General features: G+C 38.1%; 1 protein-coding gene across 4 annotated transcripts in view; it reads left to right on the top strand.

Moving 5' to 3' along the window:
- Positions 1-15,680, top strand: part of LOC126481107 (uncharacterized) — a 103,599-nt gene that overhangs the window by 75,479 nt on the left and 12,440 nt on the right. For all 4 annotated transcript variants that reach the window (XM_050104629.1, XM_050104630.1, XM_050104627.1 and 1 more), the window contains 3 exons: positions 6,770-6,955; positions 7,104-7,224; positions 7,339-7,566. In XM_050104629.1, the coding sequence (XP_049960586.1) occupies positions 6,770-6,955; positions 7,104-7,224; positions 7,339-7,566 (535 nt within the window). The remainder of the gene's footprint in view (positions 1-6,769; positions 6,956-7,103; positions 7,225-7,338; positions 7,567-15,680) is intronic.

The raw sequence follows: 15,680 nt of genomic DNA, 5'->3' as shown, positions 1-15,680 counted from the left end.
TGAACTGTGGTATCGTGTTGAGGCTGCATGGGCAGCTGTACCTGTACATGCCATCCAGGCTCTGTCTGACTCAATGCCCAGGCGTATCAAGGCTATTATTACGGCCAGAGGTGATTGTTCTGGTTACTGATTTCTCAGGATCTATGCACCCAAATTGCATGAAAATGTAATCACATGTCAGTTCTAGTATAATATATTTGTCCAATCAATACCCGTTTATCATCTGCATTTTTTCTTGGTGTAGCTATTTTAATGGCCATTAGTGTATTATGCCTTGTGCATCAACTGTTGCTTTGAAGTGAGCGCACATCCTCATTCTGCCATTCCGTTTTGATAGTACAACAATTAGCATCGTCCATTGGCGATTGTTAGTGGATTCAACAATGCCATTCTGTTCTAGGCAATCTAGTTCCTGTTTCACTTTATCCTTTAATGCAATTGGAATAGCGTGCGTTACATAATTGTGATGCAGTATTCGGCTTCAATATGATGTAGACCATGTAGTCTTTAATGCTGCTTGTTACATCAGAAAGTGTATCACATTTTTGCAATAGCTTTTTGCTGCTCTTAGGAACACCAGTGTGGACTGGAATTGCTCCTTCATGAATTGTGAATCCTAGGGTATTGAATAAATCAACGCCCAGTAAATTTGTTGCTTTGTCTGAATTTACTACTATACATCTGGCCTGTTTAGTAAACTGCTTGTATGTAACATCCATTATGAATTGGCCTTTGATTGGTGTTTTGTTGGCCACTGTAGCTAAATGGTAAACTCTGAAATTAATTTAATTTGGTGATCCTAATTGCTTGTATGCTTGCTAATTAATTAAAGAAACTGAAGATCCAGTTTAAGATTTCATAGAGACTTTATTTAATCTGAGTTTCACAGATGAAACCTTGCTATTTACTGAAAAGGTAGCATTCACTTTATTTTTTGCCTGATTTGCTTCATGTTGTGTACTTCAGATTTGTGACATGTCTTTTTGCCACACGTGCATTTCGTGTTTCAGAAGAAACAGTTTTCGCTTTTGTGGTTAATGCCAAAGTGTTCACATGAAGATAACTTTTCTCTAGTCAATTTGTTTATGATCTGCTGGTTCTATGTTGTTTTCATGCCCTGTTATGTCATAGACAATTGCACTTGGGACTTGGCCTTGTGGGTTGTGTTAGATGCATTGTAAACACACTAGCATCTTTGTAATGAAGCTGTCAGCTGATACTAGCATCTGTTATTGTGCCCAGATGAAAATTAGACAGTCTTGCAATGACAGATTTGTCAAATTAAGAATGCTAGTATTTGGTGCCAGCATTAGCAAGAAGAAAAGGTTTGTACTCAACATCACCAATAGTTTGTGCATGATGAAATGTTGATCCAGGCTTCTATTTTATGATCAAAAGGCAACAAGGTTGTGTTAGCATCTTAAAATTTTCATGGCCATGTTGCTCTGTGCTTCTGGTTTGGCCAGCCATGCCTCAAGTAATTCTGACTGGTGAATAGCTGCTGCAATACTATCATCGGTTGGTGCAATTCAGTTTGAGGTATGAAGAATGAAAGTATGAACAGAATACAAATTCTCAGTAGTCTTCCTGAAAAGGAAACAGGGATGGCAGCCATAATATGAAAAAAAAATTGTAGCATAGTCCAAAATATACGCATGCCATGCATCGAACTAATGTGTTGCTACAAAAATGTTCACTTGCACTCGCCAGTTATATTGGCTTTTGTTTTTGTCAGCAGTTGATGTTGCGCTGCAAATGTTTTGTTCCAGGTAAATCTCCTTAGCCCGTGTACGTACTGACATTAATTCTTGTCACCAATTTATTCCCATTAATCTTCATCGGTGCCTAATGTAAAGGTAGCAGGGAGATAATCCCTTCCACAGAAAGTAATTGCTGTATCAAGGTGGCATGCTCACATGTAGCAAATGGCTTTTCATGGGGCAAATTAGACTACAGCAAAATAATGTTGACAATACAATGAATAACAATTAACTGTCATTTCATTTTTTTATCACTTAATACAAATATTCAGCTTTAGTTTGGTGCTGCTGTGTAGATGTGGCACTGAGTTTAAAGTTCTAAACCTATGCTTCTATTCTAGTATATAAAGACAAGTAATTGTTTAACATTGTTGCCAAAAATCGTGAAAAGTACTTGAGCAATTTACTTCAAATTTTTAAATGCTACTCTAACAAATGTTTCAGCAGACATAGATTATATATTTTGAAATAAGGGGTCTATTAGAAAAGTATCTGACCTTTGGCTGGGGGGGGGGGGGGATTGGCTTACCTGGAGTGTTGGACACCTCACCACCATCAAAGTAGTTTCCTGGGGACTACACACACTTCTCCCAGCGGTGCCACCATTGTTGGAAGCCTGCCGAAAAAGCCGCTTTCTGAAGGGAGTTTAGCTCGGCTGTCATTGCTGACATAATGTCCTGTCTTGTTGAAATTGCACTCCTTTCAATGGTCTATTGAGTTTTGGATACAGCCAGAAGCTGAAGAGGGCCATATCAGGAGAGTAAGGAGCCTGTTGAAGCCCAGGAAACCGTTTTTTTACCAAAAAAGTCTGAATCAAGTGCGAGGCATGTACTGGAGTATTGTTGTGATGGAGGCGCCCATTTCCTGTTGAACGCAAGACCAGTCTCGTGCCCTACGCAGCATCACATAGGCAGTGGAGGACGTCTCTGTAGAACTCTTTGGTGGTTGTTTAACTCAGTGGTGCATACTCATGGTGTACCACACTGCAGGACTCAAAGAAAGCAGTCAGCATCATTTTAACATTGCTGCTCACATGGCAGGCCTTCTTTGATCTTGGTGACAAGGAACACTTCCACTGTGGCAACTGGGATTGCTTTCCGGTAACACCTACACTTCTTCGCAATTTCTCTGATAGGCACACAATGGTCCCACATCACAGCGTTCACTTCGGCAATGACATGGTTATTTTGGCATGTTGATAGCCAACTGGAGCATGGCTCACTCTCCCTGGTGTGCAGCTGCCTTAATCTGTATGATGGCCATAGCATCATTACCGAAAGCCATCTCAATCTTCCTAACGGTATCCTCCTGACAGTTGCCAAGTTTCTGCAAAATGTGATGATGTAGTGCTGCTCCAGTTGTTCTGTCATTTCCCTTGCAATGAAAAAACAACACGAGCACTACCCACTACCTCATTCAAATGCTGCTTGCCAACAACTGATGCTGTTGACAGGCGGAAAAAAATTTACACATATGCACGAAGGTTCAAGGTCAGGTCATGCAGCATGTTAGATTCTAATTCATCAGCTGTTCGCAGAAAAAAAAAAAAAAAAAAAGAGGTAGGATACTTTTCTAACAGACCTCACATATATAATATGTAAATATAACAAAGGGAACATTGTTAGCAAAAATCTTGAAGTTTTGACCAGTTACTTCAAATTTTTTAACATATATATGATATATAAATCTATATACAATACATAAAGAATGAAACATTGTTAGCAAAAATCTTGAAAAGTTCTTTACCAATTTAGTTCAGATTTTTATGTGATACTGTGTAATATTCATTCAGAGAGACATAGGCTAATTTTTTTAAAAAATGGCAATATGGAGGTCTTCTGTTAAAATTGACTGAGAAAGAAAATGCTGTGCTGTGAAAATGTGCAGTTCTGTTTCCTTTTGTTGCAGACAGTTTTAATTACAATACCAGGTCTTATATGCCATTAGACAAATTGTGTCATCCTTACACATAATTTTAAACAAAAATTGTATGCACAATAATGTGCTGTTCTGTTTCTATCCTTGCTGTCAGTTTTAGAGAAAATAGAAAAGTTGTATTTATGGTTTACCTGCTTAAGATGAGAACATTGGTAGAGAATCTGCATTGCCCAGAAATTTGTAGTTGTACCCATTTGCAAATTAAAGCTATGCAAAATACTTTCAATGAAGCTACTACCCTCACATTCCAGCAACTGGGAAATTCTCTCTCATATCCCATTTACCGATCATCCTAACCGATTTACCTATTCATCTTGAGTGAATTCAGTTTCCAGACAAGATTTCATTTGCAAGAACAATAAAAGAGGCTCAGGTCAGAGAGATGAGAGGAAAAAAGATGGACAGAGGCAGGGGGCGGAATGGACATAAAGAGGGGAACGAGGTGATGGGCAGAAAGGTGAGGGAAGAGGAGATGGACAAAGACGGGGTGGAGGAGGTGATACAAAGGGGGGGGGGAGGAGATGCACAGAAAGAGGGAGTTTGGAGTTTATGATGTATAACCAATTCCTATACATATTTAGCAACCATTGCCATGTTCGCTAATACGTGTATAATCCTAACACAGTGAATGATGACTCACTAATCTACAAGTAGTACCTATCTGGTTCTGCTGTCTCTTGACTGTTAATAACATACACTGTGACACTTGGCATATAATGCAACATCATATGATGACTGCAATAACCACTGGCTACTGATGACAGCTGACCAAGTGAAGCTGTGCATCTGCTTAAATCTGCAGTTCATGGATGACTGTTCATGTGTGGGTGACTGTTCATTTGTAAAGTATTTGTCTGGCATCAGGCAAAAGCAGGATTTAGTGCTTGTTATCAGCACCCTGTATGGTGTCGGAGCATAACAATGGCTGATGTATGAGGCTTTCTATGTGATTTATGGAGAAGCATACTGTGGTCCTGGCTGGGTACACCCTCTGCGGTGACTAATCATAACTATATGGCACAACAGTGGAGACTGGTCCTACTGTATGGTGCCCTCTATGTACATAGTAGTGTACTGTATATGACAGTGGACACAGCAGAGTCCATGGACCTGTGATAGTAATCAAAGGCACCATGACAACTGTTAACTATGTGAACACTGTTGCAGACCATCTGCATCCCTTCATGGTTGATGCCTTTCCCAGTAACAATGGCATCTTCTAGCTGGATAACTGCCCATGCCACAAGGCTAGAATTGTGCTACAATGGTTTGAAGAGCATGATGGTGAACTCATATTGATGTCATGGCCACTGGTTTCGCCTTATCTGAACCTGATAGAAGATATCTGAGATGCCATTGGGCACGAGCTCCACACTCACAAACCACCAGTTTATATTTTACAGGAACTGTGTGACCTGCATAGGCATCTGGTGCCCTATACACCCAGAAACCTACCAAGGACTTGGCATATCCATGCAACACAGAATTGCTGCTGTATTGCATTCCAGAGATGGAACAACAAGTTGTTAAGCAGGTTGTCACAATGTTTTAGCTCGTCAGTATGTAATACATTATGGTGGAGATTCTAGTTCTATTTTATCTGTCAAGTGGGTCAAATAATATAATGCAGAATAATCCAAATCCTTGCTCCAGTTGCAATGTGACAACACAATTACACAATAGTATATGTACATGGCTTGTGATTATGGATTATTCCCACAAATAGTCAACCAACAAAATAAGTGACAGCTCTGGTTCACATGCCACAATCTCTACCTTACAATACGTAAGGGCTACAAAAATCTAAATGGTTATATTTTACTAATCTTACCTCTATTATCCTTGCAATTCTTCTGTGTCTTGAGAATTTTCCTGAAGATGGCACAAATTCTGGAGGCTAGAGAGCCATCATTTGCTTTATTGTAATGATGACCATTTTTACATAGAATGTAGGATGTGCTCATTGTTCCCTTAAATTTCTTTTATCCAAATCTGTACTATTCATTGTCACTTAGCACAGAATTTCTCATTACTAATGTTATTTATTATTATTATTATTATTATTATTATTATTATTATTATTATTATGAGTTCTGTCCTCGAGATCATTTTTGAAAATTTGTGTAGTCATTAAATCTTATCTTACTGTTTGGAAAAACCTGATACTAGTGAAGAATATAAGAGTCAATCACATAAAAACAAGGCAGATGGAAAAACGACAAGTAAACTGTTTATTATTTCTGAAGTAGCTTCATAATTGTTAATACATTCATTCCACTGTGAGACAAAGACAGTCAATCCCAGTTGCCTATGGAAACACGACTGTACCTAGGTGTGTATGACTTCGTCCAAAGCAAATGGACGGCTACAAATGTCCTTCAGGGCTCCAAAAATATGAAAATCACATGAAGAGAGATCAGGACTGTATGTAGGATGTGTAAGGGCCTCCCAGTGAAACTTCTGCAACATAGTCAAAATAACCTCGGCAACTTGTGGGGGGACATTATCCTGCAACAGAATAATGCTCTCCATCAACATTCCTGTGTGTTTTGACTTGATGGCACGCTTCATGTTTTGTGAAGTGGCCACATACTGTTGCGCATTAATTTTGGTGCTATATTCCTGAAAGTCAATGAGAAAGTCATCATGACTTTCCTGGAGCTGGCGTGCCTGTTGTTTTGACTACTCTTTAGAAGTTTCATTTGGAAGCCTTTACGCATCCTACATACAGTCCTTATCTTCCCCCTTGTGATTTCTTTAGTTTTGGAGTTCTGAAGGAAAACATTTGTGGCTGTCATTTCTCTTCGGATGAAGAGACGCAAGTCTGGGTACAGTCATTGTTCTATAGGCAGCCCAAAACATGTTTCCATGAAGGCAATTGACTTTCTTTTCTCACAGTGGGATAAACATATTAAAATTTATGGTGAACATATTTAAAATAATAAAGTTTACTTACTTCATTGTCTGTCTCATTTTCATTTAACTGCCCCTTATACCTGTTGCATTGTGCAGTACATGTGTTGTGACTGTTCGTAGGAAAGTAGTTCATACAAACTCATTTCTTCCTGTAGGGTCACTCTAGCATCAAGCTTTTGGATTATATTGCAAACATAGTTGCAAATGATCCAAATGTTCTTGAGTCAGCTGAGCCAAACACAATTTTTGCACTTACCAGTGGAATGTCAAGTGCCAATTACGGAACCAAATATTGGAATGTCATTGAGAAGAGCATTCTAAAAAATAAGATTATGGAAGAGGTAGGTCTAATGACATCAAAAGATCCCTTTATAATGTGCCAGATAAAAATTAAATTTGTTTTAATCAGACTATGATCTTATTTTGTCCACTGTGCAACATTCAAATTTCCTGCTACATAGTCATTATAAAATCATTTTCAATGTTCAGGATAAAATTGAACTTCCATGGATAAAATTCACACTTGAATTGGCTTCACTGGGATGTTTCCACCCTCCACTGTTGCAGCATATTTTTGAGGAACAATTCCTGAGAAAATTCCTTGCTAGAGGTATAATTATATATATTCACTGTATGTTCACTTACTTAAATCTACCAACTACGCAGTAACAGTATATAAATATCTATTATAATGACTGAGACGTGCATGTCTACTGTTTTTCAGATTATAATCTGTTAGACCATCTGCAGTTACTGATGTTGTTCCAAGCAGTGATTACATTATTTCCTTCATACAGCGGGCCTCTACCACCAGATGACATCATTCAAAAAGCATCAAGACTAAACGGTGACAATGTTAATGAGTTCCCACTGAAAGGTGCCCTGGAACATGGTCTTGGTGGAGCTTCATATTTGCAGACAAGATTTACCACAAAACTGGGACATTTTATAGGTAACTATCAACCCTCCACAGTTTTGCATTAGTAGCACAAAGTATCTATGGCCAGATGACTTGTCTGGCATGGCAGTTATTTTGTTTGCGGGATGCTACGTAGAGCTATGCACAATATTCAGAGATCAACATTAGGTAACTAAACCTCATCAATTTTACGTAACTTAAATAATTTTAAGCAGTACATACCAAGGATGTTCTCAAGGGGCATGAATGTTATTTGCCCTACCTGTGTATTTAAATGGCATCTGGAGTGACATTTCATGGCAATTATGGGAGCACATCATTATGTAATTAATCGTTTCACTGCCAGTGTAAATATACTATGTGAATCACGCACGCACATTCTCATCTTGCTACGCCATTCCCCAAGTGTTGTGGATTTGTATACATTCATTGCTTTGGTTTTCCTACAATGCTATGGGTGTCTGAATGCATCCTGTGCTGCTGACCTCTCACTGCTGTGGGTGGGTTACTTCCATATCTTGGTGAATAGAAAAGTGTGGAGTATTTATCATATAATGTATGCCCCTCACTGCACACTATCCTTTGCAAATAACCTCATGTAGATATCTTGAACCATTTATGAGATGTGAGTCATAATCACAAGGATGTGAACAGGCAAATCCCGCACAACTGTCTTTCAGATATAAAACACTCTAGCTCAACAATGAAATGAGATGTCCATCTGTTGTCAATTCTAAATAAAATGTTGACTTCTTACCTACATTTTATTCAGTGCGATATATAAGCGAAAATCAACCATATGCAAAGTTAACGCAATGCATTGCTACCTCTGTGAACTCTTTAAAATTCCATGCAATGTTTTACTTAATTTGGTGCAACACAGTAAGTATGACAGATAACAAAAAGAAAATCAGTTCTTTATCAAGTGAATATATCAGACTATTATATAGCAGAAATGCTGAGTCTCTAATATTGTTACATTCCATCCAGGATTTTCCGTTTTGAAGGCATCAGACTGTAAGACGTGCAAAAATAAATTTTTTTCAACTTATAGTTTTTGAAAAATTTAATGATAACTATTTCATATCTGCCAGAATGCCATCTTTCAGCACAGGCACTAGGATTTTGTAAGCAGTGCAGCCATAATAAAAGCCGCCTCAGCACAGAATGCAAAGAGTACATCTGTGGTAGCAAAAGGGTTAAAAAGGCTCCACTTAAAGAAACTGAACCAACTACTTTACCATCGATCTTGTCACCCTAGTACTCTTGTTGATAACTTTTACATTGATTATCTTCTTACACCATCATTGTTCTTGAATTTTCTTGGTGCTGTGACCTGCTATGCAGTACCACAAACTCCTGCCAAGTGACTTCTGTTTTTGTTTGCAGAAGGTCGAGGATTGGAAGAGAGGTTTGTGGTATTTATGCTACTAAATGATATAAAAACTTTTTAAAGAACTCTTCTGTATGTGGTTGTTCTATGTAAGAATTACACTATCTCATTTTAATCAGAAAAACATATCCAGAGTGAATCTCAGAACAGAGCAGAAGAGAATGTAGCGACATTTGTCTTCAGCTTCTTTCAGCTGTTTCTGATCATTGTCATTGTAGGCAGCACCTCTCCTTTTCTGTCGTTCAAAGCAACGACCAAGCCTCAATGCCAAAATACAGCAGATGGAGACACTCAATCAGTGTTGCTCACTCTCTGTACACTTAGCAAACCAGTGCACACAGTGGAAAATTCTCCACAGGCTAATTACCTAAACAACATTTTTACATGAGAATCTTTCCCCTGATCGGGAGAAAGGGGTGGGACAACATGTTACACCACAATATATACTTTAATTTGCAGCATATTATGTATTGGAGGTTGATTGAGTGGATCAAGTGTGAATACCATAAAGAAAAAAAACATGAAAAAGAAAGAAAAAAAAGAAAAACAAACACTTGATGTAGGTATGCAGCCTGTAACAACACTGCCTTTGCAAAGCTTAGTATATCTTGATCCATTGTTGAGACTCATTGTCACAGTTCTTTGTCACAGACCTTTCTTGCAGACTTTGTCCCCTACCTCACAAAAGAATCAAGTTGCATGTATATTTAATTCAAGGAAAGCAGAAAGCTGAAAGTTGAGTCATGTGCTGTGCTGCTGAAAAACTTTCTTTATGTATTCGAAGCAAAGGTGCATCCTATGTTGAAGTAGTTTTTCAGAAATGCTTTACATTATGCATATAAAAAATTAAATACCACAGATTTTAGAATAGCTTTTCTTTTTTTCACTATGCAAATGTTCTAAAATAATCAGTTGGATGTCACTTAAATGATTTGCATGTCTCTGACAAGTTATCCAACCAGGGAGAGGGGACCTATATTGTAACGTGGAATCCAAACCACATTTCATTTCTGGTGAAACTCCACATTACTCAGAGGTGAATTCTGGGTTAGTGTGAAAAAACAATGGTCCAGCCAGGATTCAGTCCTGCAACCTTTCACTTTTCAGGCATGCACTTCACTGCTACATCACTAGGCCCAATACAGAATTTGGTCAAGGTTTGCTGTTCTCTCAAGTTGTGGAAGGTGTAACACTAGATGTCAATGACCTCATTTTCACAGCAGTGGACGACTTCATTTCACTGTAATTGAAACAAATAAATTATATACACAAACCTTTCTTGTGAATCAGTGTGTCTATTAATTAAAAACTGATCAAAAAACATATCGTAGTTCCTGAGATCAGCACAGAGAGCAGGCGACTTCAATTTATATATAGAAAGAAGAGGTGGTTTTTTCCAGGTTTCATAGTGCTATTTGTAATATCAATAAAGTGTACTTACAGTGCTGGCAATTTTTACATGACTTGCAGCTGTTGTAACGGCATAATGAATCTCACAAAATCAAGACAACTTTTCATGAGTAAGAATTGATTGCCAATGAGGATTTGTCCTTCATTTATTTTGCTTCGTAAGTAAAATTAGTTGATATTGTCTTTCTCCATAAAAATTTAAGTTTTGGTATTATTGGTTTGTGAAAGCCAACAAATTAATTTGATGTATGAAGATTCATTTTTTGACAATTGTGAAAGAACACTCGGAATGTGACCAGCTTTTTCATGACGCATGATGTATGACATCATAAGCGCACTTTTACATAACTATTGCTACTCGTAAGCTGTTTCTTAGGTTCCTGCCTAACCACACATTTGAAAATTGTGACATTTTCATAAAACACAGCAAAGTATTTTTGATTAGCATGGCTGTAAATATGACTGCTGCTTATTGAACATGAGCATGCTGCAAATATGCCAACACTGAAAGTGTACTTTTATGAAATGCAGCACTTTCACAACACTAGAATTGTGCTAAAGTGCACCTACAAATGATCTGCACTAATATTTATAATGTTTGTTTTCAGAAACATTTATCTGTAATTTTCAAATGTCACAATTTACGAGGTTATTCATAAAATGCATGCTAATAACATCAAAAATCAACTCCCTACGAGAGAAAGAAAATGTCAGCTAACTTTATTTACAAAGTGAAACAAATGAAAAGCAGCTTTCTCATTGGCTACCAACATCTAATTCACAATTGGTCATCTGGATATCCTGTGATTTATCGCACCGTTAGCAACAGTTGCATGTCACATAAAAACTGTCAACACTGTAAGTGCATTTTACTGTGATGACAGTCATATAATCTACACTAGTACACATAACTGTTACTTTCAGCTGCATTTCAACTGCTAAATTTTCATAGAATTGTAAGTAAGTGCTTTTTATTTATGTGACTGCAGTGTTCAACCTCTTGTTCATGTCTTAATTCGTAGCCTAGTGCCACTTCTGCATTGTAAGTGGATGTCTTTATTCATTCCATTGCTTATATTCTATCCAGGATTTTCTAATACCATATTTCACGTAACATATTTTGCAACTGAAGTGAAAACAACTCCTCCAGGAGCAAGTGACACCAAAAAGTCAAAAGTCTATTCCTCCAGGCCACGACATGCTGATGACAAAAATAAAAATAGAGAGATGGATTTTGCAAAATTGCGCTGCAGACTGACATACAGAATGAGACAAAGAAATAAAATACAGTGGTCAAAGACCGTTGTAGATCTACATGGTCTCCTTGGGCCTGAGTGAAATGTATTACACTGAAATGTATTACACTGACATGCAGTATTAACTATTATTCAACACTATCTCAAGCTACTTCTTTTGTATGTATACCAAAAATTTGTAATCCAACATTGGTGTTTAAAACATTTTAGTTTACTTCCGTATTTGCTTACATGGAGTGTGCAGCTTTTTCAGCCTTTTCGAGCTGTGTGTTGCCTTATAAATACCTTCTGCAGTAATTTATAACTATTCCTGACGAAATTCTTTATTGAAGATTGCTTTCTCATAATTGTGAACTGTTTCTATATCCTCTCAACCACTATGCCCAGCTTAATTGCTAGCTTGATTCAGAAAGTAGCTTCCTTTATAAATTCTCCATGCCAACACCTTGATCAGTTGTATGTTTGTTCTTATTCAGGCACAACTAAAATTGCCGAATCACTGCAAAATTTCCAATTAATTGGAGCTATTAGATTATGGCTAAATCAATATTCCTTTAAAATGAATTTGACAGGTGAAAGAAAATGACACACCCTTTTCACAACCATTTGTCAGCATCAGTGTTTTTTAATGCATTGTATGTGCATATTCATTTATTCTGCCTCCATCTCCCTCTCCTTCCCTCTCCCCCCCTCCCTCTCTCCCCCCTTTCCTTTCCCCCATCCCTCCCTCCCCCCTTCCCTCCCTCTCTCCCCCCTTCCCTCCCTCTCTCCTTCCCTCCTTCCCTCCCTCCCTCTGTCCACCTCTGCCCCTCCCCCAACGTAGCTTATAGCAACTGTAGTGCAAAACTTACAATTGTAATAAATAACTTAAGGAAAATTACTGAATTTTTGTTGCATTATCATTGCACTGATGTAAATTATCTGCTCCATTCAGTGACGTATTACTGAACAGAGGTTCCAGTTTTATGATTATCCTTTCTCTATAGAATGAAAAACCTTGAATTTTCTTTTAAATTACTTAAGGCATCTTGCATTTACTACAGCAAACGGAACTTTTTCATTTTTTTTTGTGATAAATTGTATGTATGCCTGTAATAAGTTTACACTGTATAGCAACAGAACCTTACATTTGTCACAAATTGTGTATAGTTTTTCATATTTATTGACAGTATGTTGCAGCCTTCAGTTGCAAAATGCTATCATATAGATCACTGGCAGCCAACCAATTGGATACTTACAGTGCTGTGTTAATCAGTTCATGCAGCCTATTAATGTGTTTATAGAGCTTTGTATTTTATATCATGAAGTGAGGTGACAGTTTACAAGTCTACTAAGAAAACGACAATATTAACAAAAAAAAGAGCCAGAACTTTATTTCTTTGTTTCCCTTGCCCCAACAGGTTTTCAATGGGTTCAGTTAACTCACAAATGTGAAAGTACAATGGACTACTTTATATTTGTGAAGATATGTCCACAATAATACAAGTTTATGTGTATCAGGAGATTGTTGGTTCAAATTATGCAGAGAGATATTTTGTTCTACTAAGAAGGAATGGCTGTAATACAATAAGTGGGTTGCTATTAGGCCGGAAGATGGAAGAAGCCAGGCTCATTTTGTTCATGAAGGTACAGTCTCTATTCAGGTTGAAACTTTCCAACTCATCTGTTGTTTCAGAGCTTCTGTTGTGAACCGGTAGTGCCTGTGGCCAGAGTCCACGTGCTCTTAGTGCCTTGAAGCACATGAGAGAAATCACACAATTTGTGGCTCTGTAGACTTCCTCCAGTATGTTTACTGGTGGACATGGATAATTTCTATGCCCTGCTACACATAAGCTATCAAGCTAAAAAAGGGTCACCAGCCTTGTGACTTTTGCAGCGGGCTTAAAATAGCCACTTCCCGTATCCCATTTCTCAGTGCCCTGTAGCCATCTGACTACTTTTCAAAAGTTCCCAAGTCCAACCACTAGATTGGATAACAAACATTGCAGTCAGTAGCTACACAGCCAAATATTTCACTGCCAGAAATGTCACAATTAATAAAATCTTGTGGGCTATTATGCCGTGGTAGAATGGGTTTCACATTTAAACACAATGTTTTGTTCACCTCTGCAGAGAACATTTGCAAAGGGGATCAGAGCTTCTTTGAGCATCCAATTCATACCCTTGGTCACTACTGACTGCAGAAAAATTCTGCTTACACATGCTCCTGCACACTGGCATGATACCACATGGTTTGTCGACCACCATTGTCAACTGTTGCTATCACCCCATGGTGGAAGACTGGTACACTTCTTTTTCCTTTTTCAGCACTGGGATCCAAATGTAATTCAATTTCATGCACTTCTCCTTCCTATTGGAATTTCTGGAGTGTTTTACAATCTCTACGGCCTTTCTGTATAGATTTTCATGGTATCTCCTAGTGACTGCCAGGGCTAAAGTACTGGCTGCCGGTACTTTAGCCCTGGCAGTCACTAGGAGATACCATGAAAATTTATACAGAGAGGCCGTAGAGATTGTAAAACACTCCAGAAATTCCAATAGGAAGGAGAAGTGCATGAAATTGAATTACATTTAGATCCAAAGTGCTGAAAAAGATGTGTACCAGTCTTCCACCATGGGGTGATAGCAACAGTGGACAATCGTGGTCAACAACGGCCATTTGTGCTCAGGCACTCAAACTTTGTGATGTCATGCCAGTGAGCAGAAACATGTGTAAACAGAATTTTGCTGCAGTCGGTAATGAGCTAGGGTGTGAATCAGACACTCAAAGAAGCTATGACCTCTGTTGAAAATGTCCTCTGCAGATGAAGATGAAACGTTGGGTTTAAATGTGAAATCCATTTGACCACAGCATAATAGCTCTAAAGATTTTAATAACTGAGTCACTACAGTGTCACCAGCTGCTTCCTACCATCTCCTCTGCAATCAACACAGGACTACAGTCTAAAGTCAAACAGTAGAAATATGTATACAAGAACTCCTCACTTCAAATTTGTATTGGAGAAAAACACTGTTTATAATCCTCTAATATCCCTTGTGGAATAAGCTTCATTCATTAGAGAATGCCTCCAGCTAGCCAGCTGCTCCATGCATGGTTAGGCAGCCTGTTCCTAAACACCCATGTACATTTGTTAGACAGCAACACCACCTTGGGGACGGAGAACATACTAAGACGTTTCCCACACCTGCTCATGGGAATGCTGGAAACTTTCTATGCTTTACACACATAGAGAACAATGTTATTGAATCCTGACTCCAGACTTACAAAATACACCTCCATGAGGGCTCAAAACTCCTGCATCAACCAGGGCTGTTGGCTGAGTCCTCGACTTCATGAGTTGCTCACAACTTTACAGAATTAGTACTACTGAAAACTTCTGATGCCTGCCACCACTGTCAGTAGTTACTTCCCAAAGGGTATTCAGACACACCAGCCATCCTGTGGAAACCACTTAACTTTGAGACTAACTTACTTCAGCCAGATTAGGGGAATTCCGTCCTTTACTTCCAGGCTGCAGAATAGCCACAGCCCAACAGAAACTGGGAAGCCAGTGTGGCCATTCATAAGAGAAACCAGCACTAGCCGACAAGTGCAGCCTGTAAGTTATATGTTACATAGTCCTGCCCCCCCTTTTTAGTGTCCTAATTAGGACATTGAACTGGTAGCTGAAAAATTAACATAATGTGAAGGAACATGGGTTGAAAAAGTAACAAACAAAACAGCAAATCAACACAGTGTAATTGCTGTCTACTATGATTGCTTCAAAAATGCAGTCATTACTCGTAGACTAAATAAAATTAGCAAATAAGGAAAAAAGTTCCAACTAACAGGGCATGAATATAACATTGCAGCTCTTCACCAAAAATACCATTTCAACAAAAAAGACGAAAAATAAAAAAACATAAAAAACAGAGTGCGTATAATTCTCCCAAGACACAAGAAATAATTTATTGAGATAACAAGAATATAAAGTATGACTTCAGACATAATAACTTGGTATCCATCAATACAACATAATAATGAACTAAACAAATGTCACCAAACTAAAGAATCAAAAGAAAGTTGTACTACATTTTCAAATTGTTAG

This window comes from Schistocerca serialis, chromosome 5 (genome assembly GCF_023864345.2).
Source record: "Schistocerca serialis cubense isolate TAMUIC-IGC-003099 chromosome 5, iqSchSeri2.2, whole genome shotgun sequence".
In the NCBI taxonomy this organism is placed as follows: Eukaryota; Metazoa; Arthropoda; class Insecta; order Orthoptera; family Acrididae; genus Schistocerca; species Schistocerca serialis.
The sequence above is the reverse complement of the archived record's forward strand: the minus strand, read 5'-3'. Positions and strand labels throughout refer to the sequence as shown.